General features: G+C 43.0%; 1 protein-coding gene and 1 non-coding gene across 6 annotated transcripts in view; both read right to left on the reverse strand.

Annotated features, from left to right (window-relative positions):
• The window catches only part of CNOT1 (CCR4-NOT transcription complex subunit 1), a 112752-nt gene that overhangs the window by 39669 nt on the left and 48846 nt on the right, over positions 1-24237 (reverse strand). For 3 of the 5 annotated variants that reach the window (XM_063140877.1, XM_063140875.1, XM_063140873.1), the window contains 7 exons: positions 20111-20261; positions 17984-18188; positions 17247-17390; positions 7215-7339; positions 5947-6233; positions 3601-3679; positions 2242-2472 (listed from right to left, as the gene is read on the reverse strand). In XM_063140877.1, coding sequence (XP_062996947.1) covers positions 2242-2472; positions 3601-3679; positions 5947-6233; positions 7215-7339; positions 17247-17390; positions 17984-18188; positions 20111-20261 — 1222 coding nt within the window. The remainder of the gene's footprint in view (positions 1-2241; positions 2473-3600; positions 3680-5946; positions 6234-7214; positions 7340-17246; positions 17391-17983; positions 18189-20110; positions 20262-24237) is intronic. The other 2 variants (XM_063140876.1, XM_063140874.1) reach the window with 1 other exon arrangement.
• LOC134409016 (small nucleolar RNA SNORA50) lies at positions 19837-19970 on the reverse strand. Its single transcript, XR_010026148.1, has one exon. It is a non-coding gene; the product is annotated as a small nucleolar RNA SNORA50 (small nucleolar RNA).

Consider the following 24237-nt stretch of genomic DNA (forward strand, 5'->3'; position numbering starts at 1 on the left):
AATGTTGATGGTTTCTTGTTTGTTTGTTTGTTTTTAATTGTTTTTTGCCTGCTCCTCATAAACTGGCAAAACCAAAGAGGTTCCTTACAGTTCAGGAGCTTGTAGCTCTGTTTGTTACAAAAAAAGTAAAATTTTTGTTTGTTACAAAAAAAGTAAATTTTTTGTGCTTATATTGGTTTTTTTCCTCCATTTTTCCAAAGATCTCAGTTCCCCCCCCCCCCCGCCCCACAAAAACCCCAGTTTTCTCCCATGGCTTCAAAATGTCTGGAAATTTTACATCTTTTACCCCAAAGGTGATATTATCTAAAGATTCAAAGGATAAGAGGAAAGAGAAAGCACCAGACAGTTCAAGGGGGTGGCGGGTGGGAACAGTTGACTTCTACTGCTGCAGGCAGAGCTGGGTATTCCCCCCACCCCAAACAGGAATTGGGATGATCTTCCTCCTTCCCAGAGTAGTATAACCAAGCTATGTACACAGAACTCCAATAAAGCAATCGTTCTTATCATTAAATACAGTATCAGCACTGTTAACCCCTTAAAAAAACCAAGGCTAAAGGGGACAAGGAAGGGGGAAGCCCTTGGAAGTTCCTCACTTGGGCTCCGAACTCTCCTCAGAACCCGAGAGGAGAAGCTGCTCTTTTACGACTGAGAAGAAAGCCTCACACTAAGGCCATGGCGGCTTGTTCAAGCCACAGTGTGGGCCCGGTGCCATTTGTCTGATGACCCACCTAAGCACAGCTTGCCATGCCAATGGCTATTTGTTTTAAAAAATGTCTCCCCTGCCTTCTTGTAAAAAGCTTTTAAGGTAACTTACAACCACCATTAAATATTACAATTTTAAAAGTTCTATAAGTAGTATTACAAAATAAAGCAGCAATAAAAGCTCAGGTGAGAAGGACTGAAATGACCTCATTAAGACAGTAACTGTTGAACAGGGTAGCGCATCTTTCCTTTTCCTTGTGCCCTTTAGCTTTGGGTATTTTTAAAAAAGTTAACTGGCACCTAAAATAGCTGGAAACAATGGGGTTGTGTCCAATGTTAGTCCTACTTAGAGCAGACCCACTGAAATGAATGAGACTTAAGTTAATTACCCCTAACTTAAATCCCATTCATTTCAACAGGTCTATTCAAAGTAGGACTAACATTGGATACAACCCAAAGCGTAAAACAATGCAAAGCTTTAAATGTAAGAGAAATACGATCACTACTAGTTAGTAGGCTCCAATTAGGAGTCCTCCAGCAGATTATTTGAATTGGCTGAGGTTCCTGATCTCTTTCAGTAAAGCCCAATGCACAACCCATTGTAATAGATCATGCACAGATGTTACCAAAGCATGGATAACACTTGACAGATCATTCCTTTCCGTAAGGGGGTGCAGCTGGCATACCAAGCGAAGCTAATAAGAGGCACTTTATGGTACTGCAGAAGCCAGTCTGCAATTTTATGGTGCTTCTACATCCACCTTTGTACATGGAGGGCTGGCTGGATAGCTTCTGTGGTGAAGAGGGTCTTTCATCAATTTAGGCTGGTGTGCCAGGTGCAGTATCCCCAGAACAGGGATAGCCAGGCCACCATTATCTGTGCACTCGTAATGTTTAGGACTGATTACCACAAAGTACTGTACATGGGGTTGCCATTAAAGACTGGTTCAAATTTTCTGTTTAATCTATTTGTTTATTTATTTATTACATTTTTATACCGCCCAATAGCTGAAGCTCTATGGGCGGTTCACAAAAATCTAGTTTTTGCAAACTTTACCTTTTCTGAAGGGCAGTGTATAAATCGTTGAAATACATAATTAGTTCTTTTCTGAGGGAAGGAAAGGAAAGGAAAAGAACCTCTCGTGCCAGCACTTGAGTCATTGCTGACTCCTAGAGGGACGCCTGCTTTCGCAGACATTCTCTTGGCAGACTTCGTAGCGGGGTGGTTTGCCATTGCCTTCCCCAGTCACGGTTACCTTTCCCCCAGCTAGCTGGGTCCTCATTTTACCGACCTCAGAAGGATGGAAGGCTGAGTCGACCTGAGCCGGCTGCCTGAGAAAGACCTGAATGAGGCCTTGTAAGCACGAGTGTATAGGTGCTTACATCTTTGTTTGTATAGGTTCAAACAAAATCAAAATTAATCATTAACAGGGCTCACAAAACATTAACCTTTATAGTTTTACACCAAGGCTTATTGCTAAAAACTCGTTTGCATGTCCCACATCGTGTTTGTGCCAGTAAACTGGCTCACGTACTTACCGGCACATCCTTCTTGAAGCTGACCCGACCCACTGGAGTGATTGTAGTCTTTGCCACAGTAGTGGTGGTAGTGGAGGTGGTTACTATAGTGCTAACTTGACCAGCAAGAGGAGCTTTTGCTGGAACCTGAGCCTGAGCCTGTGCCTGAGCAAGTGCAATACTTCCAGGGGTGGTGATTGACCCCTGCATCTTCACAGGAGGGTCTCTGGATTGCTGTCCATATTCAATGTACTACAATAGACAAGATGTAGAACATTCTTAAATCTCATATGCACTCAAACATATATTAGCACATTTTAGAATCGCCTTAACACTAGAACCAATCCCGCAAAGTTCTTGATCTTGAGTATCTTGGGCAAGTCCAACCACCACAAATACAGTCTGCAATGCTCCAGCTACTCTAAAAACCACAGATAGTCATTGAACATAACTTAGAAGCAGCCCTTATTTTGCTACAACAATGAACCTGGACTGGCCTTGAATCAATTAGCAGCACCAATGTTAACTGAAGGCAAGTGCTTCAAGTCCTTCCTCCATTCCCTTCCTACCATCCTGCAGGTATATGGGAGGTAGCAAGAGCTAGAGGAAAGATGATCTGCTACTGGAAGGGTGTGTAAGCCTTCCTTGCAGACTTCAATGACAGAAAAAGGAGTAAGTGAAATATTCCACTGGTGGGACTATTCCAAATCAAAAGTCAAGTTTTGGATAAGGGCAAAAGAGTTTCTGCAATCTACTTCCATTGACAACGGACGGTGAGTGTTATATCAGACTTTTCTGACTGCAGCTTGCAAGATGTTCAATGTTGTTTATCACAAGTAAATATTCAATATTACATATACAATAACGAAATCCCTGCTGATTGGCATGTCACTGATGCCCAGACTCTAAACCAACATTGCTTTTAGTGTTTGGACTACAGCCTTTGAATCAGACCTTCAGGATCCTAATTCCACTATCCCTAGTTTGATTGCTTTCAGAAGGTCTGAGCAGACGGACTGCTGTGCCTAGCAGTAGGTATTTATTTGCTAGGAAAGCCCATTTATGACCCAATCCTCTAAGAAGCTGTCTGGCAAGAATTAAGAGTTAACTGTCAGATAAACGCTTCCAGTTGGGACAAAAGGCTATGGTTTATATTAAAGGAAAATGAACAGAAAAATAGTTGGCTGGAAGTTTTAACTTGTTTTTCTTCTCAGATGCATGGAGGTTGCTCACACAGAACTTTTGTGCCCTTTATTAAGTAGATGCTGCAGCACTAAATGAAGGGAAAGCTGAAGCTTTCCAACATGCAATTAAACCTAACTCATTTCAATGTCTTCCCTCCCCCTTGCTGATTCACTTTCCGTAACTTTTAACACTCACCTCCTGCAGGTGATGAGGGAACTGTATAAAGTGACTAATAGAAGCCAAGTGCTGACAATACTGGGGATAGTCCTTCAATCTGTCAATGGCAAAACTATCCATTAGTAGGAGAAAATAGCCTGATCAAAACCACCAACAACACAATAATGGTTAATCTCTGGCTAAATTAATAAGAGTTGCTCTGAGGATTTTTTGGTTCTGCTGCACACAAGCTGGTCAGCAAATATGTGGGAATTTTCGACATAGCCAGGACTTCTGCCTATACACTGCCAAGGCATAAAACCACTGTGAAATAGCCAACCTACTAAGCTGATAGGAGTTACATCGGCTCTTATATGAATGAAAAAGCAGCGGCAGCCTTGAATTTGCGGGACACAATTAACTTCTTAGTTCATGACAACATCTACTCAGGCCCTATTCAACAGGCACCGTTCCTGTGCACACCTTCTCCTCGTTTCAATAGCAGCCACACTAAATTAAGTGGGAGGCTGTCCAATAACACTCAATGGACTGGGCCAACATACAGACTTTGTTATAGGCTACAGAGTTTAATTTATTTTAAAAGGAGTTTTAAAAAAGGTGGAAAGTACTAGGGGTAGTTTGCTAAAGTAGGCTTTTTGAATGGCCAGAAGACGAAGACCCTTCATGACACACCTAGCTTGCTATCGCTCCCCCAGCCCACAGGACCCTCTCTCCTGTTCCCACAAATCTATTTCCCCATCCCACTGGGCCTCGCTTCTACTTCTCTCCCACTCTAGTTCACAACACAACCTACCAACTCAATTCTTTATGAAAAGCATTCTGCAACATAAGGCCAATATATATACAGAGAGTTGAGTACGCACAATTTAGTCACAAAAACATATTTTATGTTTTTCATGTACAGTACACTGCTTTACGCTTTGTACAAAAAGTATTATAAAATGTTTTAATTAATGAGCAGACGTAAGAGACCTTGGTCTTGCTTTTTAACTGCATAAATGCTAACTTGACTTCAGAACCCTATCTTTGTTCAAATACCTATCTAAGCTTACTTTGTAAATAGGAACAAGCAGTATTTGTTAAAACATAGTAAACGTGCAATGCAAATCCTACACAACTAAATGCAGTGGGGTTTATTACTATGTAAGTGTGCATAAGGCTTGTAGCATTAATCACACTACCTGACTGTTGCAGAACTATGATAGTTATTTGAATGAAAATCCCTACTGAATATGAAACAAGTCTATGGCACTGAAAGGGGGAGGAAAAAAGAAATTACACAGCCTTCTAGCAGGAGTATGAAAACTGAGTTTACAAAAAACAAGTTGCACTAATGACCAAAGTAAGTGTTAAAATTAAGGAAGTCTTAGCTTTCATTGAAAACCATTAGCAGTTATGGTTTCCGAAAGTATCCTGAACATGATGCCCTAGGTAAGATTTTCCCACATGGGTGTGCAGTGACAAATGCTGCACCAAGCCCAGCTCGACTCAAAGCTGTAGGAGAGAAGGAAATATATGGCAGCAAATGGAAGGGACAAAATCAAAGAAAGCCACAGGGACTGCAGGGGTGGCGTGAAGGAGCAAATGGCAGTACTGTGAAGGGAAGAGGTGGCCAACAGGAGGAAGGGAAATGGGACTATTGGGATATGGGAAGGTATTAGCAAGGATTTAATTGCTTTGGGAAGGAAAGAAATGGACTCAAGACTGATTTGTACTGTGAGACAAAAGAGTAACTACTTACCAGCACTTTGACATGAAGGCATCTGGTAAGTGTGCCCTACTAGTTGTTTCTAGAGGGCTCAGAAAACTGTCTTGCAAATGGGATGAAAGTTAAGCTTTCCATTATAGTGTGTCTTGGGAGAGTTACCCTACATCTTCCAAAAGTATCAGGAACAATCCAGTTAAAGTTATTTGTGTGTGTGTGTTTTCTCCTCCCATTAATATCAGTAAGACATCAAATGGCTAAACTTTGGCTGGATTGTTCTTTGTACATAGGCAGCTAGTTACAACCGGGGGTGGGTGGGCGCTCTTATCCAGTAACAATGATTTGTAATATCTTCATTTCAGGAGCATCATTAATGTGTATGCCATCTGATACTTAAGCATTAATTGAAGTATTATTTGGAGGCAATTTCTGCCCATCTTCACACTACCTGTAATTGATTGCTGTTTCATTTATCCTAAAATATGAATTTCTTTTATTAACTGAAGTGTCTATTTTAGTTATGCCTCTCTTGTGGGAAACATTCAAAAATGGCAACATACCATTAACTTTGTATTGCAAAACTAAATAATTTGCTGACGTAGGCATATGGTTAGAGATCCCCCCATGCAGTTCTGGAAATATTATAAAAAGACACTCACCTATTTTTAAATCTATCTAGTGCAGCAATACCAAAATAGTACATTTTGGATGTAAAAGGCTTTCGTAAGGCTTCAAGAACATAGCGCAAGGCCAGGCCCAGTGCCATATATGTAACCAGTCCTTTCTCTATTATCCCACCAAAGAGGCAGGCTGTTATGTGTAGTTCTTTATCAGGGTACTGGGGGAAAAACCGATACTCCTCAAACAAGTTCCTCAGCATACAGTTAAATACTTCGCGTTCCCGTTTAATGTTGGAGTCCTTAAACCTCTGTAGCATTTCTAACACCTGTAAAGAAATCAAAATGTTACGAAGAGACTCATTTACGCTCACGCCCTTTCACAAAGGGGTGTGGAGCACCTGCATTAAGTAGAATTTGTTGGGAAACCCAGCCAAAAGTTTTACTAGGGGATATTACAAATCTTCTCTCCACATATTTGGAGTCCCAAATAGAACTCTGGGTTGTACATTTAAACAGAAAGAGTTGCTCGTGATGTATAAAGCAGGTCTCATATTACAGCATTCACTAAAGTTTAACTGATTGTGCTAGAGACTGCAAAATTTTTATCGTGATCATTTTGAATACTCTTTTTGAAAATACAAATAATTGAATTATGTTTCCTAATATTCCATAAAGTGCACGCCAAAATGCATTTTAAAAGGGACTGTAATTTGATCCAACTTCTACTGCAAAGCCTAGCAGTATAATGTTACCCTAACATTTAAAGCTTAGCAACTGCAACTTCCTCTCCTAAGTAACCCTTTTTTGGTTTAGGAGATCCCCAAGGGAAAAACAAATTATCCCAAGCAACAACAGAGTAACTACTAAAATGAAAGTAAAACAGAACTATTCTGCACAACTGATTCTGATGCAATGTGGATTTTTTTTTAAAGACACTGATGCTGTTTTAGCTGCTCTTGATCTCTTAGAACTTAGTATTTAATACTAAATACTTACTGAATTGAATACAACAATGAGATTTACTAATGAAATTAACCTTGAGAATAGTGTTTCCACTGGACACAACTTAAAACATCCAATTTCACTTGCACAAAAGTTGTCTGCAACTGTGTGGGCATACATTTTGGAACTTCATAATTTAAATTTCCCTTAAAACTGCAACCAAACAAAAAGCAATGTTGCAAGCACCTACTGCCCCAAATGTTTCATAAGACTGAAAAGAAAGCCTATGGAAAGGGAGAGCAACAAGGGGAGAGAGAGAGAGAGAGAGAGAGAACACACAAGGGAAACAGCTATACAAAGCTCACCTCATCTACAGACATAGTTGGGTGTGGTGGGTGATTATAAATACGCTGAAAATAGCTGTTGGCTTCATCATCAATCTCTTTGCTAAAGTGCTGATTAGCCTCTGGCCATACCTGAGATAAGTCAGCTGTTGAAAAAGGTAAATACACATTAAATAAGTCCACTAAGGGCATTATTGTTGTTCCCCGCCTTGATCAGGATGGAGAGGCGGGTAAGAAATAAATTTTTATTTATTTATTTATTTACATTTATATACCGCCCCACAGCCGAAGCTCTCTGGGCGGTTCACAAAAGCTAAAAACAGTAAACGTTCAAAATATACAAAATTTAAAAACCATCAGAGACATAAAAACAACAGTATAAACAACAGTTATATTATTATTATTATTATTATTATTATTATTATTATTATTATTATTATTACAAAAGGCATTCATTTCACAATGATAGCTCCAACTCCAAGGGAACAGAAAGCAGTATACAGAATTTCAACAGACTTCAAGACACAGCCTATCGTTCAATGAGCTATACTGGCAGCTCAAGGAAAGACAGCTTACCTGTAAGTACAGTTCTCTGAGTGGCCACCTGTGCAGTAACATATATGGCTGCTGTGCCTGTGCGGGGCAGATTCTAAAGATAAGCCATTGAAACATTTTGGGGTGATGGCCTGCCCAAGCAACCATAGTGCATGCCCAGCAATTTCCCACTGGCCTGCTGCAGCTGCCCAGGAAGGATATGCAGATAGAGAAATATATGAAAAGGTAAATGAGGGTGGATTGTGCAACCACTAAAATAATTATGGCTATCTTCCTTTGTGGTCGCTGTGCGATCCCACTAGCAAGCTGTCTCAAAGCGGGGTCACAGAAAGGAGGTGTTCCAAGCTGGGACCATATCATAGGCCGGATAAGGCCCGTAGGCCCAAAAACAAGGTTCCACAGATTAGAGTGGAAGTACTGGTAGTGGAAGTCACGAAGAGTCGGAAGCGACTGAACGAATAAACAACAACTGGTAGGATATAGTGGAGACAGCTTTTTTTGGATACAAGCTTCCTGGGTTCAGTGATATGTGAGAAGGATAGGAAAGGAAAGGAACTTCTTGTGCAAGCACTGAATCATTACTGACTCTTGGAGAGACGCCAGTTTTCGCTGATGTTTTCTTGGCAGGCTTTATAGCGGGGTGGTTTGCCATTGCCTTCCCCGGCCGTGATTACCTTTCTCCCAGCTAACTGGGTACTCATTTTACCGACCTCAGGAGGATGGAAGGCTGAGTCGACCTGAGCTGGCTGCCTGAAACCAGCTTCCGCTGGGATTGAACTCAGGCCATGGGGAGAGTTTCGGCTGCAGAAACTGCTGCTTTACCGCTCTGCGCCACACAAGGCTGGAGAAGGATAATATTACTGGAATTAGAGGTAAAATTGTGTAAGGGATCAAATAAAAGACAGGCCAGAGTCTCACAAATTATTAAGGCAGCAGAAATGCAAGAGGAAAAATCTGGGAACCTCTGCAAGTAAGGCAAACACTGCATCCAAAGGGGGAAAGGTTCTAATAAATATTCTGGCAGTCCACAGTGGGGAGATCTGATCATTGTCTGCTTGCAAAGGCCCCTTCTTTCAATCAATTGAGAGGGGGGGGCGAGAAAGAGAGCCACCTGCCTTAGTGAAAAGGAACATGAGGCTGGCATGGTACCTGCTGAAGGCAGCTGCCACGTGATCAGGATCAAAGCGAAGGAGGTACTGCTGCTCATGGCCACTCACCTTGATCATCAAGTTTATTTATACATTGAAGACCAAAAAACCCTATTCCCACACTGCCCCTCTCATGAGCTCCTAGCAGCTCTCAGCCCTAGCAGAGAGGGACAAAACAAATTATGCGTCCTGCAAGAGGGGGGTGGCAACTATTATTATTATTATTATTATTATTATTATTATTATTTATTTATTTATTTATTTATTTATATAGCACCATCAGTGTACATGGTGCTGTACAGAGTAAAACAGTAAATAGCAAGACCCTGCCGCATAGGCTTACAAGCTAATAAAATCATAGTAAAACAATAAGGAGGGGAAGAGAATGCAAACAGGTACAGGGTAGGGTAAGCAGGCACAGGGTAGGGTAAAACTAACAGTAGAAAGTAACAGTAGCCCTAACATATCTTAGGAGCCTGACATGCCAATGGAAGTGGGGCGGGGGGAGCCAGCAGGACACAGGACCAATACTAGGATGGTTTGGGAGCCCCTGCAGGAAAACAAAACAGGAGAACCTCCACACTGGGCTCCAATTCCTTTTTCTACAGGCCTGCTTGAGACAGCAGGCACAAGTGACTGATAAGGATGCAGGGGAAGACTGGTTCGAGCAGGCCTCCCCAACCTGTTGCCCTTCAGATGCTGCAGACCAACACTTCTAGGGGGCACCAGGTTGGAGAAGGATGGACTACAGAAGGAAATGGGTGCAGTCCAACCACCTTGGCCTTTATTTTAAAAGATCCTGCCTGCTTCTGGATGGAACTGGGAGTAACCAATGTTTGAACAACTGGATGGTGCTAAGTAGGGAAAAGGCCCCGAACCCAACAGAACTTTAGATTGTAAGCCTGTGGGCAGGGACTGTCAAGAAATATTTTTGTAAGCCACTGTGAGAGCCTTTTTTTGGCTGAATTGCAGGATAAAAATGCTTAAATAAATAGAATAAACCCGAATGTATCACCCAGGGACTCAGCATGGGCCAGCTGCAGAGTTCGCATTGATGGTGGTGGTGAAAGCATCCATAGCAAACTGGTAGAGCAAGCTAAAGCGTCCAGGTCTAATCCTCACTATCTCCAGGTAGGGCTTGGAAAGATCCTTGCCTGAAGAGTTGCTGCCTGTTGATCAGGGACAGGCATCCCAGTGCCTTCCAGATGTGTTGGACTACTACTATTATTATTATTATTATTATTATTATTATTATTATTATTATTATTATTATTATTTATAGAGCACCATCAATGTACATGGTACTGTACAGAGTAAAACAGTAAATAGCAAGGCCCTGCCGCATAGGCTTACAATCTAATAAAATCATAGTAAAACAATAAGGAGGGGAAGAGAATGCCAACAGGCACAGGGTAGGGTAAGCAGGCACTGGGTAGGGTAAAACTAACAGTATAAAGTCAGAACAAAATCAAGTTTTAAAAGCTTTAGGAAAAAGAAAAGTTTTTAGTTGAGCTTTAAAAGCTGCGATTGAACTTGTAGTTCTCAAATGTTCTGGAAGAGCGTTCCAGGCGTAAGGGGCAGCAGAAGAAAATGGACGAAGCCGAGCAAGGGAAGTAGAGGCCCTTGGGCAGGTGAGAAACATGGCATCAGAGGAGCGAAGAGCACGAGCGGGGCAATAGTGTGAGATGAGAGAGGAGAGATAGGAAGGAGCTAGACCGTGAAAAGCTTTGAAGGTTAACAGGAGAAGTTTATATTGGATTCTGAAGTGAATTGGAAGCCAATGAAGAGATTTCAGAAGCGGAGTAACATGGTCAGAGCGGCGAGCCAAGAAGATGATCTTTGCGGCAGAGTGGTGAACAGAAACCAACGGACTGATGTGAGAAGAAGGAAGGCCAGAGAGAAGAAGGTTGCAGTAGTCCAACCGTGAAATAACCAGCGCATGAACAAGCGTCTTGGCAGAAGAGACAGACAAAAATGATCGAATCCTGGCAATATTATACAGGAAAAAACGACAAGATTTAGCTACTGCCTCAATATGAGGAATAAAGGAGAGCGAGGAGTCGAATATAAAGCCAAGGCTACGAGCTTCCTTGACCGGAGTAAGCGTAACATCACTGACAGAAAGAGAGAATGAGAGATGAGGAGAAGGTTTAGGAGGAAAAACAAGCAATTCAGTCTTTGCCATATTAAGTTTCAAACGACGATGAAGCAGCCAAGCTGAGATATCTGAAAGACATGCCGAGATACGATCGTGAACATCAGGAGAAAGTTCCGGAGATGACAGATATAATTGTGTATCATCAGCATACAGATGATATTGGAGGCCATGAGATTGAATAAGCTTGCCCAAGGGCAACATGTATAAGGAAAACAACAACGGGCCAAGCACTGAGCCTTGCGGAACCCCTACTGAAAGGGGAAAGGAGGAAGACGAGCTGCCATTAGCCAACACGCTGAAAGAGCGACCCGCTAGATAGGAGGCAAACCAGTTATAGACAGAGCCACAAAATCCAAGGTCATGAAGGGAATCTAAGAGAAGATCATGATCAACCGTGTCAAAGGCTGCAGTTAGATCAAGGAGAATAAGAACGGAATAATGGCCTTTAGACTTGGCAGTAAGGAGATCATTGGTGATCTTAGTAAGGGCTGTTTCGATCTATTACCATTGGCTATGCTAGCTGATGTAGACATGCTAAACTGAGCTCAGTGGGCCAATTATTGGATTCAGGACAAGGCAGCTTCATAGGTCTACACTGGGAAAGCCCTGTAACAGAACAAATGGTGGGTAAGCCAGCCTACCCACACATGGGAGGAGCATCCAGCCCTGTCATAGCTTGCCAAGTGAAGTTCTACAGCGGTTATAGTGTCATGGATGCACCATTTCAGAAGCCACAGGCAAGCTATAGCTGAAGACAAGATTCCCCCTCCTTATCTGATGCTGTAGACAATGGCATGGTTGTCGCTGAACGAATCACAATAGAACCGGAGGTTAGGAAAATCAAACACTGCCTTCTTTTCAGTGTCAGCAAAGTGATTTTCTGCCAGTGCACAGCTTTTTTCTTCTATTACAAAGTTTCCAATAACGTTTGCCATCTTTTAAAATAAAATTGGGGCATCTCTATTAGGAGAGTTTGGAACAAAGGAAAACTAACTGTGGCCATTAATCCTAGTCAGGGAACGTTTAAGTGTTTCTATATTTTAATTTCTTTTAGTTTTCTAGTTTCAAAGTTGCTTTTCCTTGACTGTTTTAACTATTTTGGAATTATGCCAAGAAGCTCAAAACTAGAGTGCTGCAACAATAGTTTTGACTGTGCTTGAAGTTCCTGCTGAAAACAACAGAATGAAATTTAATAAGGATAAATGCCAAGTTCTACATCTAGGAAATAGAAACCAAATGCAGAGTTACAAGATGGGGGATACTTGACTCAGCAATAGTCCAAGCGAGAAGGATTTTGGAATTGTTATAGATCACAAGCTGAATATGAGCCAACAGTGTGATGTGGCTGCAAAAAAAGCAAATGCTATTTTGGGCTGCATTAATGGAAGTATAGGAGCCTTGTGTGGCGCAAAGCGGTAAAGCAGCAGTTGCTGCAGCTGAAACTCTCTCCACGGCCTGAATTCAATCCCAGCGGAAGCTGGTTTCAGGCAGCTGGCTCGGGTTGACTCAGCCTTCCATCGTCCCGAGGTCGGTAAAATGAGTACCCGGTTAGCTGGGGGAAAGGTAATCATGGCCGGGGAAGGCAACGGCAAACCACCCCGCTATAAGGCCTGCCAAGAAAACGTCAGCGAAAGCTGGCGTCCCTCCAACAGTCAGTAATAACTCAGTGCTTGCATGGGAGGTTCCTTTACTTTTCCTAATAGAAGTATAGCTTCCAAATCGCGCGAGGTACTGGTTTCTCTCTATTCAGCCCTGGTTGAGTATTGTGTCCAGTTCTGGGCACCACACTTCAAGAAGGATGCAGACAAGCTGGAGTGTGTTCAGAGGAGGGCAACAAGGATGATCAGAGGTCTGGAAACAAAGCCCTATGAGGAGAGGCTGAAAGAACTAAGGGGAGACATGATAGTACTCCTCAAGTACTTGAAGGGTTGTCACACGGAGGAGAGCCAGGATCTCTTCTTGATCATCCCAGAGTGTAGGACATGGAATAATGGGCTCAAGTTACAGGAAGCCCAGTCAGGAAAAACTTCCTGACTGTAAGAGCAGTACGACAATGGAACCCATGACCTAGGGAGGTTGTGGGCTCTACCACACTAGAGGTATTCAAGAGGCAGCTGGACAGCCATCTGTCAGGGATGCTTTAAGGTGGATTCCTGCACTAAGCAGGGAGTTGGACTGGATGGCCTTATAGGCCTCTTCCAACTCTACTATTCTATGATTTTCCAACGGAATATTAAGGTGCGTTAGTAGAAGTGTTTGATAGTCAGTTTTCGATCCTCCCACTGCAAGCATCAACATTTCTGAATAGTCCCTTTCGGGTTGAAAAGGAGTAGTAGCAGGATATCTATGTACAAATTATTGCTGTTTATCCCATTCATTTGGACTACTTAAATTTCTCTGGTAGAGTGTATAAAATCTGCCAGTTATCCATCTGACAAACATAAAGATTTTTTTTTATCAGTTCAGTGTACTTGCAAGAATTGCTGTGAATAACTTGGCATCCTGGTTAAGAAATAATCTGCAACTGTGCTGTTGTATCCAAAGGTTAGAAGTTAGCCACCCAATATGTGTGTGTGTACAACTGCATGCACAACTGCATGCAGAAGTATTGAAGTGTGTATACACATACACACACACACACTGCATACTTGGGAATTTTGTTTTTATATCCTATATAATTATGCTACCCCCTCCTCTCTTCTCCCCTTATGTTCAAACTGATGTCTTTGCAAATCAAATCAATTTGTCAATATATTTAGTCTTTAGCATGCTTTCCATACATGAGATTCTTTCTTGTTTGTCTGCTGACGATAACAGAATCACAGAATAGTAGAGTTGGAAGGGGCCTATAAGGCCATCGAGTCCAACCCCCCACTCAATGCAGGAATCCACCCTAAAGCATCCCTGACAGATGGCTGTCCAGCTGCCTCTTGAAGGCCTCTAGTGTGGGAGAGCCCACAACCTCCCTAGGTAACGGTGCCATTGTCATACTGCTCTAACAGTCAGGAAGTTTTTCCTTATGTCCAGCCGGAACTTCCTGTAACTTGAGCCCATTATTCCATGTCCTGCACTCTGGGAGGATCGAGAAGAGATCCTGGCCCTCCTCTGTGTGACAACCTTTTAAGTATTTGAAGAGTGCTATCATGTCTCCCCTCAATCTCCTCTTCTCCAGGCTAAACACGCCCAGTTCCTTCAGTCTCTCTTCATAGGGCTTTGTTTCCAGACCCCTGATCATCCTGGTTGCCCTCCTCTGAACACGCTCCACTTGTCTGCGACCTTCTTGAAGTGTGGTGCTCAGAACTGGACGCAATACTCTAGATGAGGCCTAACCAGGGCCAAAAAGAGGGGAACCAGTAGCTCGTGCGATTTGGAAGCTATACTTCTATTAATGCAGCCCAAAATAGCATTTGCCTTTCCTGCAGCCACATCACACTGTTAGCTCATATTCAGCTTGTGATCTACAACAATTCTAAGATCCTTCTCTTTGTAGTATTGCTGAACCAATTCTAAGATCCTTCTCTTTGTAGTATTGCTGAACCAAGTATCCCTCATGTTGTAACTGTGCATATGGTTTCTTTTTCCTAGATGTAGAACTTGGCATTTATCCCTATTATATTTCATTCCGTTGTTTTCAGCCCAGCGCTCCAGCCTATTAAGATCACTTTGAGGTTTGTTTCCATGTTTCAGGGTATTTGCTATTGATGTCACTCCGTTTGAAAAATCCCCAATTTTTTCAAACCGCAGCCTGAGTTGCCCCTTCCCATTAAATGTACAGAAGCTTACCAGACTGCCAGGTGAATCTTACTTTGACACTGGCAATTCCACTGCACTTTGGAGTAGCAGGTTAAGCTTAGAATGTGCAGGGAAACACTTCTCCAACAATTCTCTGCTACTCTCTGCTCCCTAGCATCTGCCACCTCCATGGTATTAAGGTTGGTAACTAAGTCAGCAATGGCTTGTATCAAAGACAAGTAAGCATGGTCATCCATGCACGGAGTCAAGAACTGTTCCCATCAATTGGAAGCAATGAGTGGGAATGAGAAGTAGATGAGGATCAGAAAGAGCGGGGGAGAAGAGCAGCTCCAATTTCGAGAGAAATAGCTCCATGGCAGGAGTCAGTCCTATCGCAGGGAGGATTCACATATCTGAGGCACAGTCAATGATCTCAATATAGCCAGGTCTGGGATACCTGCTTTTACACCATAGCCAGAGAAGGCTGAATTGGCAAGGCAACAAGCCAGCCAATGTAGGGGAACACCAAAATGGTCAGGCCACTGGACCTGCCAGAATGAAAATGGGTGGCTAAAGGTAGCAGCATATGAGGAGTCATCTCTTCTCATTTTTCTTCTTTGGCGTGTCCAACTTAGACATTTAGCTGGTTTTGTTTGACACCCGCTTTTATTACTGGAGCACAGCTGAGATTCAGTCCCAGGACCAAAGGTTCTACAAGACCTAACGAGTTCTTGAAGCTGAGGGTCTCCATCAGTCTTGAGAGTATGGAATTTCGATACGTAACCTTCCCCTGGATCAACGCACAGGAGGAAGAGCTAGTCAAACAGCCAGAGGGAAACACCCTGGCACCTATATTTGTCTCACTAGAAGGCAGGTTGCCTGGATGCAGTGAAACAGAGCACATAGGGTGCACTTGCCTTTCTGGCACTGGATGGCAGTCAGCCATGGAAAGTACATGCAGCCTGCCAGTTCCCCACCTGTAACATGCTATTCATCTAGGCAAAATAAGGACTTGTGTCCATCCAAAGGAGGAAGCTTCCCCCATAATAACAGGATTTCTTGAAGAATGGCTGCTGCATCTTAGGTGAACAGGTGAGCAAGGGGAAAAAACCACAAGACACATAAAAATGTGAAACATATAGAGGAACTATCAGGAGAGAAGATTGAGGGGGGAATGATGGAGGACTAAAGCAAAAAGATGGCAAGAAGAGAAGAAAAATATGGTTTAGTTCTGATAATTGTGAATTAAGAAAATTCCAAAAGCCACAGTGGTGGTCAGAAAGTAACTGAGCAGGAAAGCAATGGTCACACCCAACTGGGCATGTACCTTGCTTGCTGGGACAGGCCACTGCACCAAAATGTTTCAATGGCTTACCTCTTAGAAGATTCTGAATGCTCCTATTTGCAGGCACATAACCCATATGCAGCACAAAAACCAAGAAGAACATTAGCTGCAGCTGCTGGTTTAGTTAAGGAAACACAATCACACTTCACTAACAGTGACTTTGAAAGCCAGGAAATCAAATCTCAATTACTGTACAGTCATCCAGCGTATTGTGTAAGATGCAGCAGTCACACAGCATGCTGAATGCTAAGAGGCAGACACACTTTCACACAACTTCAGGCTAAACTTGGGATCAAACTGTACAACTCTGCAAACTGAAGACATTTAGGGTGCCATCCTATTCACGGCTGGCTGGGGAATGCTGGAAGTTGTAGGACTATTTCTGTCTAAACATGCACCCTTAGTAACCTGGTTACGCCACTTAAAATAAAGAACTCTCCTCCTCAGAAGACTTCTATCTATTCCTGACACCAGACACCTAGCATTCCATACCAAACTGCCCAAGTAACCCCTTACTTGACCCTCTTGAACCATCCCCCTGGTATTACTGGCATTGTATTTCCATACCTGTCATCTAATTTCTGCTCCAATTACCTCAAAGTTTGGACTCAAGACCCCTCCTGGGCAAACTTGCATTTATCAAAGAATTTGGGTTTAAAAAAACAAAACGTAGGATAGTCCTTAGCTACTCTTGCCAATCAACCTGAGGGGTATTTTCCTAGTTTAATATCACAATTAAATTAGACAACATCCTATCCAGTACTTCCATAAAAGCTTTGTCTCAACTAGATTTGACAAGACACTTGATTCAAGTAGGTTTTAACTCTGAAATAACTTTGGCGACTGTACAGGGCAAGTGCCTGTCATCAGCAGTTGGGAGCACTGTCAGTTTGTTAAAGCTAAGCAGGTTTCAGCCTGGACAGCACAAAGGTAGGAGGCTGCCGGAGCCCCAAATAAACTGCTCTGAGGTTTCAAAAGGAAAAGCTGAATGTAAGAGAAATAAAAAAGCAGGTTTCCCCTAAGCTTCTGCAACCCCCCTTCCACCAGGAAGGGACACTCACTTATATTCACTGCACACCAGTCACGCCACACAATCAGACAACATTACCACTTACAAGGTTTCATCTTACTCTGCTGGAACGTAGGCTGGTTCAGTCCCGATGTACTCAGTTTTCTTGGCACGAATGGGTCATTGTTCACTGCAGGGAGGCCAAGGGCCCCAGTTGCTATACCCAGACTACCTGTCGTAAGACCACCTACTGAAAAAACAAAATAATTATTTTGTTATAAATGCTTTGTTCCCAGCCTGAACAGGGTTAATCAGACACTGAGCTAGAAGAAGTTTAGTGCCCAAGTTATGCTGCACAGCCATTTAAGCACTCATAATGCTGCTGAGGTCTGAAGCCAAACTTCAGGGCTCTACAAATTCCTTCCTTACCCAAATCCAAAACAACAGGCACTACATGTGAAACAACATCTTCCATTTTTGCTGTTTTAGTTGCGTACATTAGCTTCTATCCCAAATTTCCATCTGCAAAGTGAAGTTCACATTCACAGAACAGAGTTTTCACTCCTCTCCTTTCCTGATACAACCCTCTAAAAATCTGCTCCTGGAGCCTGGGAGACCCTTGGGAATAGTGAGGGACATGATTCGGTGGTCTGCAAATGGAAGGACTTGGGGGGGGGGATTTGACCAAAATTACCCTCCCACCACTATCATCACCTTAACAGAAGCAACTTCATATCCAAGCCATAGTATCTAATGTTCTGCAAAATGTCTGGTCCCAGAAAGGATTAGAGACAGAACAGCCATATACTTTTCGCAAGAACCAGTCCCTTGATAAAACTGTACCTGGAAGCTGCGAAGAGAGTCCGCCAATCCCACTAAAAGGCGTATTCTGGTTTTGCGTGGAAAGTGGTGGAAATGCTTTTGCTGGTGATTGAGGAGTACTGAACGCTGAACTCAAGTTTGGAGGAAAACCTGGCATACTCTGGGTGTGTGGAGCCGCTGAACCACCTATACTGAGAGATGCCATCCCAGCAGCAAGGGGATCAATCTGAGGATAAAAATTAATATTAAAAAAAAGACAATGGCTCTTACTTCCTATAACTATCAAATTGTTGGCAATCTTCATTTATATCAGCCCAAGAAAAATCAATAAGGCCACACATCAAATCCAGACATTCTGGGATTTACTAATGTAAGAAAATAACTCCTGCTGGATCTGACTGAAGGCCTCCCTAGCCCAGCATTCTGTTCCCATAGATGCCCCAACTGGAACCCACAAACAGCGCAACAGCACCCTACTGTTCATTTGTGATCCTAGCAATTGGTATTGAAAAGCATCCTGCCTCTGATACTGGAGATAATATACAGCCATCATGACTAGTAGCCATTGATAGCTTTATTATCCTCCATTAACTGGTCCAATTCCCTCTTAAAGCTGTGCAGGTTGGTGGCCCACCACTACATTTTTAGAACGCATTTCCATAGTGTGGAGATTTACTTCTTTTTATCTGTCCTGGATCTACCACCGGTTTCACTGGATGACCCCACATTGTAGTATTATGAAACAGAGAGAAAAAACCTCTCTATCTACTTTCTCTACACTATGCATTATTTTATATACCTCTATCATGTCTCCCCGTGCTCACCTTTTTCTATGCTAAAAGGCTGCAAATCTTGTAACCTTTCCTCAAAGGAGTTTCTCCAGCCCTTGATAATATGTTTGCCTTACTGGCCTTCAGAAACATGTGTAATACAAGAGATTTCTGTATATTTTTTAAAATTAATCTGAAATTATGGCCTCTGGGTTTAGGTTATGCAGGACTACTTTCATCTGCAGCCTAAGCAACTGCTTAGCTTTACGATCTAACATTTGCATAAGAGTATGTGACTTGTTCATACAGAAGGAAGTTCAAACTCCTCACAGTAAAATTACTCAAATGATTCAGCCTATAGATGGCCTTACTGCGGATACTGGCAACAAAAGTTCCCTTCACTCATTAAGTGCTGCATTCACTCATTAAATACTCTAACATACTCTAAATGGGGCTGAAGCACGTGACTCCCTTGTTACAGCAATTTCACCAGCTACCAGTCTGTTTCTGGGCACAATTCAAAGTGCTGGTTATGACGTGTAAAACCCTATAGGTCTTGGGACCAGGCTAGCTGAAAGAACACCTTCTCCCATATAAGCCTGCCTGGTTCTTAAGATGTTCTGGACAGGCCCTTCTTTCAAGACTACTGCCTTCAGATGAGTACTTGGTAGAAAGCTGAGTGAGGACCTTTTTGGTGTCCGCTCCCAGGCTGTGGAACTTCCTCCCAAAGGAGGCGAGGTTCGCTCCTTCTCTGTTGTCCTTCCACTGGCGGGCAAAGACCACTTTATTCAAGAAGGCCTCTGGCCTGTAAGTGGGTCTGTTGGGTTAGGTGTTTTTCAATTTTTAATTCTGTTAACTGCTATGTTTTTATTTTATTTTAATATATTGCTTTAATCAAATTTAATTGAGCCTGTTAGCCACCTTGAGTGCCTTTTTTTGATAGAAAGGCTGGGTACAAATCAAATCAATAAAGAAATCTTTAAACAGCAGAAGGGTGCCAAGTCAAGTCTTTAGAAAGCACAGGCCACTAAAATGTACAACTGAATATAGTTGCAAGAAGCACATTTTCGTCCTTATTAAGAGTAGAGTGGGAGAGAGTAATTGAGATGTAACTTGCTTTTAAAAGAACAGTTCAGATGAGAGCTGAAATGCCCCAGTTATAACAAGTACTTACAATCTAGCACTGTTGCTTGGCCTGAGAAGCTACAATAGACATGCCAGGTTCAAAGGCAGTGCAAGGTCTAACATTTATCAAGTTAAAAAAGGTATGTTTACTACATTCTGAATGAACTTTGATTATGTACAAAACAAAACAGTCTAGAGAGACATAGGAAGCACCTTCCATCATGATGCTGCCATGGTTTAAGCGTCCACATACCTGTACAGGAGAGATGGCATCTAGACTACTAGCACTGGGTGGACGTCCTTTGGGCATAACTCCAGGTGGTGGCTGTCTAGCTTTGTTCATGACATTGCTGCAGTTGGCTACCATGGTGAGAATAGTTTCTGACAGCTCTTGAGATACACTTCTGTTGGGGGGGAAAAACCATTTTTACTTCCATAAATTCCGGTTTCCTCTGAGTACTCAGACGGCAGTATTTACATGTGGGATAGCATCTCTCCATTGCTGGAAAAATGAATCAATCTCCTAATTTGACCTGGGGGAAGAGCTCCCCAATCTCCCAGCACAGAACTGGAAAAGCAGGAAAGCCCTTACCTGGCCTGCTTGAACTTATCAACCCAATATGTATTGGCACCATATATAACTGAAGGACAAACTTGTCAATCAACTTAGAGGAAATTATAAACTGCAAAGGCAAGTGAGGAACTTCCTTAGAGGCCTCTCCAAATATACCAATAATTACATCCCAATCAATGAACACTGAATACATGGGGATGGCACTTCAGGAAACAAGCATCAGAGGAAGTAAGCCTATATACACCAATTGCTAGGGAACATGGGTGGGAGGGTGCTGTTGCACCGTGTCCTGCTTGTGAGATCCTAGTGGACAGCTTGTAGGCTACTGTGTGAACAGAGTGCTGGACTAGGTGGACCCTTGGTCTGATCCAGCAGGGCCCTTCTTATGTTCTTAAGGATCATCTGAACAACCATCTGCCCAAAAGCTGCATTAGCCAAGGAGATGCGTTCCTAGTGGAGACATGCCCTGATGCAGATTTTACATGGTTTTTTAAGAAATCATTTAAGGGGAGTTAAACCTGGGTAGCAATGTATAAACAGGTTCTTAAATATTTTATTCATCACTCTAAAATAAAGTATTTCATAATCCAAAGCTATTCTATTTTTTAAGAAAAAACAAATACAGTTCTGGGGTTGTTGTTTTTCTGAATTTCTCTACACATGCCAATACTGTTTTGGGAAAAGGGGGGTGGACAAAAGTTTGGCAGATCACATTACTAGGACAAAAAAACGAAACTCTTGCCATGTCGGTTACTGGCTCAGGCCTGAGCACCACCATACCCTTATCAAATAGACAGAAGTCTTGTTAGCTGCCACAAGTCCTGCTGGAACCCTGAACATGAAAGCACCCAGGCCTGAGTCGCTGTGTGTCATTGGAAGGGCACCAACCACCTCTGCAGATGATGTGGGTTGCACTCCCCCTGAAGGATCGGGTCCATAGTTTGGGGGTGCTCTTGGATCCAGAGCTGTCACTTGAGGCACAGGTGAACTCAGTGGCAAAGAGCACCTTTTACCAGCTCAGGCTGATATACCAGCTGCGCCCTTATCTGGACAGAGATAGCCTAGCTACAGTGATCCATGCTCTGATAACCTCTCGTTTGGATTACTGCAATGCATTATGCGTGGGGCTGCCTTTGAAAATGGTTTCGGAAACTTCAGCTGGTACAAAACAGGGTAGCCCGTTTACTAACAGGGACTGGCAGGTGAGATCACGCGGGCCCGATTCAAAGGGCTGGTATTAACATTTAAAGCCCTAAACGGCTTGGGGCCAGGTTATCTGAAGGAACGCCTCCTCCCATATGTACCTGCCCGGACCTTAAGGTCATCCTCAGGGGTCCTTCTCCGCCAGCCCCTGGCAAAGGAAGTGAGGCAGGTGGCTACCAGGAGGAGGGCCTTCTCTGCTGTGGCACCCCAGCTGTGGAATGAGCTCCCTAGGGAGGTTCGCTTGGCACCTACATTATATGCTTTTAGACGCCAGGTGAAGACCTTTTTATTCTCCCAGCATTTTAACAATCTATAAATACATTTTAACTCGTTGTTTTAAATTTGTAATTTTGCATTGCTGCTGTTTTTATCTAGTTGAGCTTTTTTATTGTATTTTATATTATGGTTTTATATTGTTGTTTTATATTATGAATGGTTTTAATTTTTGTGAACCGCCCAGAGAGCGCTACTGGGCGGTATAGAAATGCAATAAATAAATGTGCATGAAATCTTACCCATGGCCCAACTTCCCTTTCCCCCAAAAGACAAGCAAGAACCATCAAGCCCTTCTGGAGAGCACCATGCATTGCTCCTGCAAAAGCTTAGACTCCGCTAATTTGTCTCCAAGACCACCTTGTCCCCTGGAGAGTCCAGCATTGCCCCCCCCCCCCCCGCTCCAGAGCAATCCAAGGGCCGCAGGAGCGTTTGAGTGAGCTCATCACTGAACACCCTTGTTGCTAAGATAGGATATTATTCGGAAATTTACACTTTGATTCTACCTTCACACTGGAAATATCTTTGTCCTTAGTAAGAGCAAACAAACCACCCTTTAATCGTCATACTGTCAGAGACCTATAATGACCAAAGTGCCTTCAGGCAGAGAAGTCTTTTGTTTTGATTTTTAGCAAAACCGTTAAAACTTTTTACGTCCACATGTGCGCATTCTTTTTTTGAAACTGTAAACAGAACTGAGTACATTTCCAAGCAGCTCTAAGAAGAAAAGTGTTCTATGCTCTAATATCAGACAAATATTTCAAAGTTTTCCCTGACAGAATATATGACACAACCTCCAAGTCCCTGACAAATGTGGTGTACCCATCCATTACAAAGCAAGGAGAGAGGGAGGAAAGCCCTCCAGGCAATTTAGGACCCTGGAAAAAAAGTTTTCTACATCACGGTGGGAACTTCCACAGATGCCTGCCTGCAACTCGTGCAGGGACGAAACCAGCCGCTGCCCCTCAATGCAGGAATAACTTGGATGCCTGAACAGGGGTTTATGTTTCTTGTAATGCCAAAATACACATTTTGGCCATCCATGACTACCACAAGTCTTTCTATATCCTATTAATCAAAGCAAGCCTCTTAGGGCACACTCTTATGCATTTTTAGATAAAAAGAAGTCCTGTGACTCCCAGCATCCGCCAGCCTGCCATGCTGGCTGGATAATGCTGGGAGCTGTAAGACTCTTTTTCTGTCTAAACACGCATTGGGCTCTTGCAGGTAAGCCTTCAAGGGGTGTATGAACCAACATGAACCTACCCGTACACTGCGCTCAAGGTCCTCCTCCAAGTGCCTCCTCCAAAGGAAGCTCAAGGATGGCAAGAAGGGAAAGAGCCTTTTCAGTGGTGGCCCCTGACTGTGGCATGATCTCCCTGATGAGGCTTGCCTGGCGCCAACACTGTTATCTTTCAGGCGCCAGGTCAAGACTTTTCTCTTCTCACAGGCATTTAACAGCATTTAACAATGCTAAGTTTGTTTTTTAACGGACCCCAGAACTGTTGTTTTTAAATGGATACTGTTGTTTTTATACTGTTGTTTTTATGTTTTTGATGGTTTTAAATTTTGTATACTTTTTTACTGTTTACTGTTTTTAACTTTTGTAAACCGCCCAGAGAGCTTCGGCTATGGGGCGGTATATAAATGTAATAAATAAATAAATAAATAAATAAAAGCAAAGAACTCCCCTGTGTGCAGGGCTTCCATGATCGTATGCAGAGGTTTCACCTGAAATTTGCAGTACATCACAAATTTGTTGGCATACTTCATATCTAAGTTGGCCTGCCAGTCTCCTCCCTTCTTCAGAAGGACAAAGATGGAGCAGACGCCCGAGAATCATTCCTTGGGGAAACTGGTTGTATGGCTCCTCTCTTGAGGTGGTGTATGGTCTGAGCAGTGATGACTTCCTTGGACTGGGACCTGCAAGTCAGAGACAACAGGAACCTGTCCCTAGGTTTGTTGCTGTACTCTATGCAATAGCTGTCCCTGATCATGTTTACAACCCAGACGTCCTTGGACTCTCAACTGTGCAAGAAGTGGCTGAGCTTTCCTCCTACTGGAGGTGCAGCACCAGCAGAATTTTTGCCAGCTCTCCCAGTTGGACTGGAAGGCTGTGGCCTTAGATGATGTAGAACTCTGGTTCCTAGCCATGAAGGATCTCTGAAATGAAAGGAGCCCCTACAGCTCTTCTTCAGCTGCCTCTTATCACCCTTCTCATGAGAAGAGGGTGTGGATGTGCGTTCTTCCTTAGTTTTGATGATGATATCCTTGAGTGGCTCCTCCCCAAACAGACAAGCACCCTTTAAGGGAACTCTTGCTAAATTGGT

The sequence above is a fragment of the Elgaria multicarinata genome, chromosome 14, assembly GCF_023053635.1.
Source record: "Elgaria multicarinata webbii isolate HBS135686 ecotype San Diego chromosome 14, rElgMul1.1.pri, whole genome shotgun sequence".
Taxonomy (NCBI): Eukaryota; Metazoa; Chordata; class Lepidosauria; order Squamata; family Anguidae; genus Elgaria; species Elgaria multicarinata.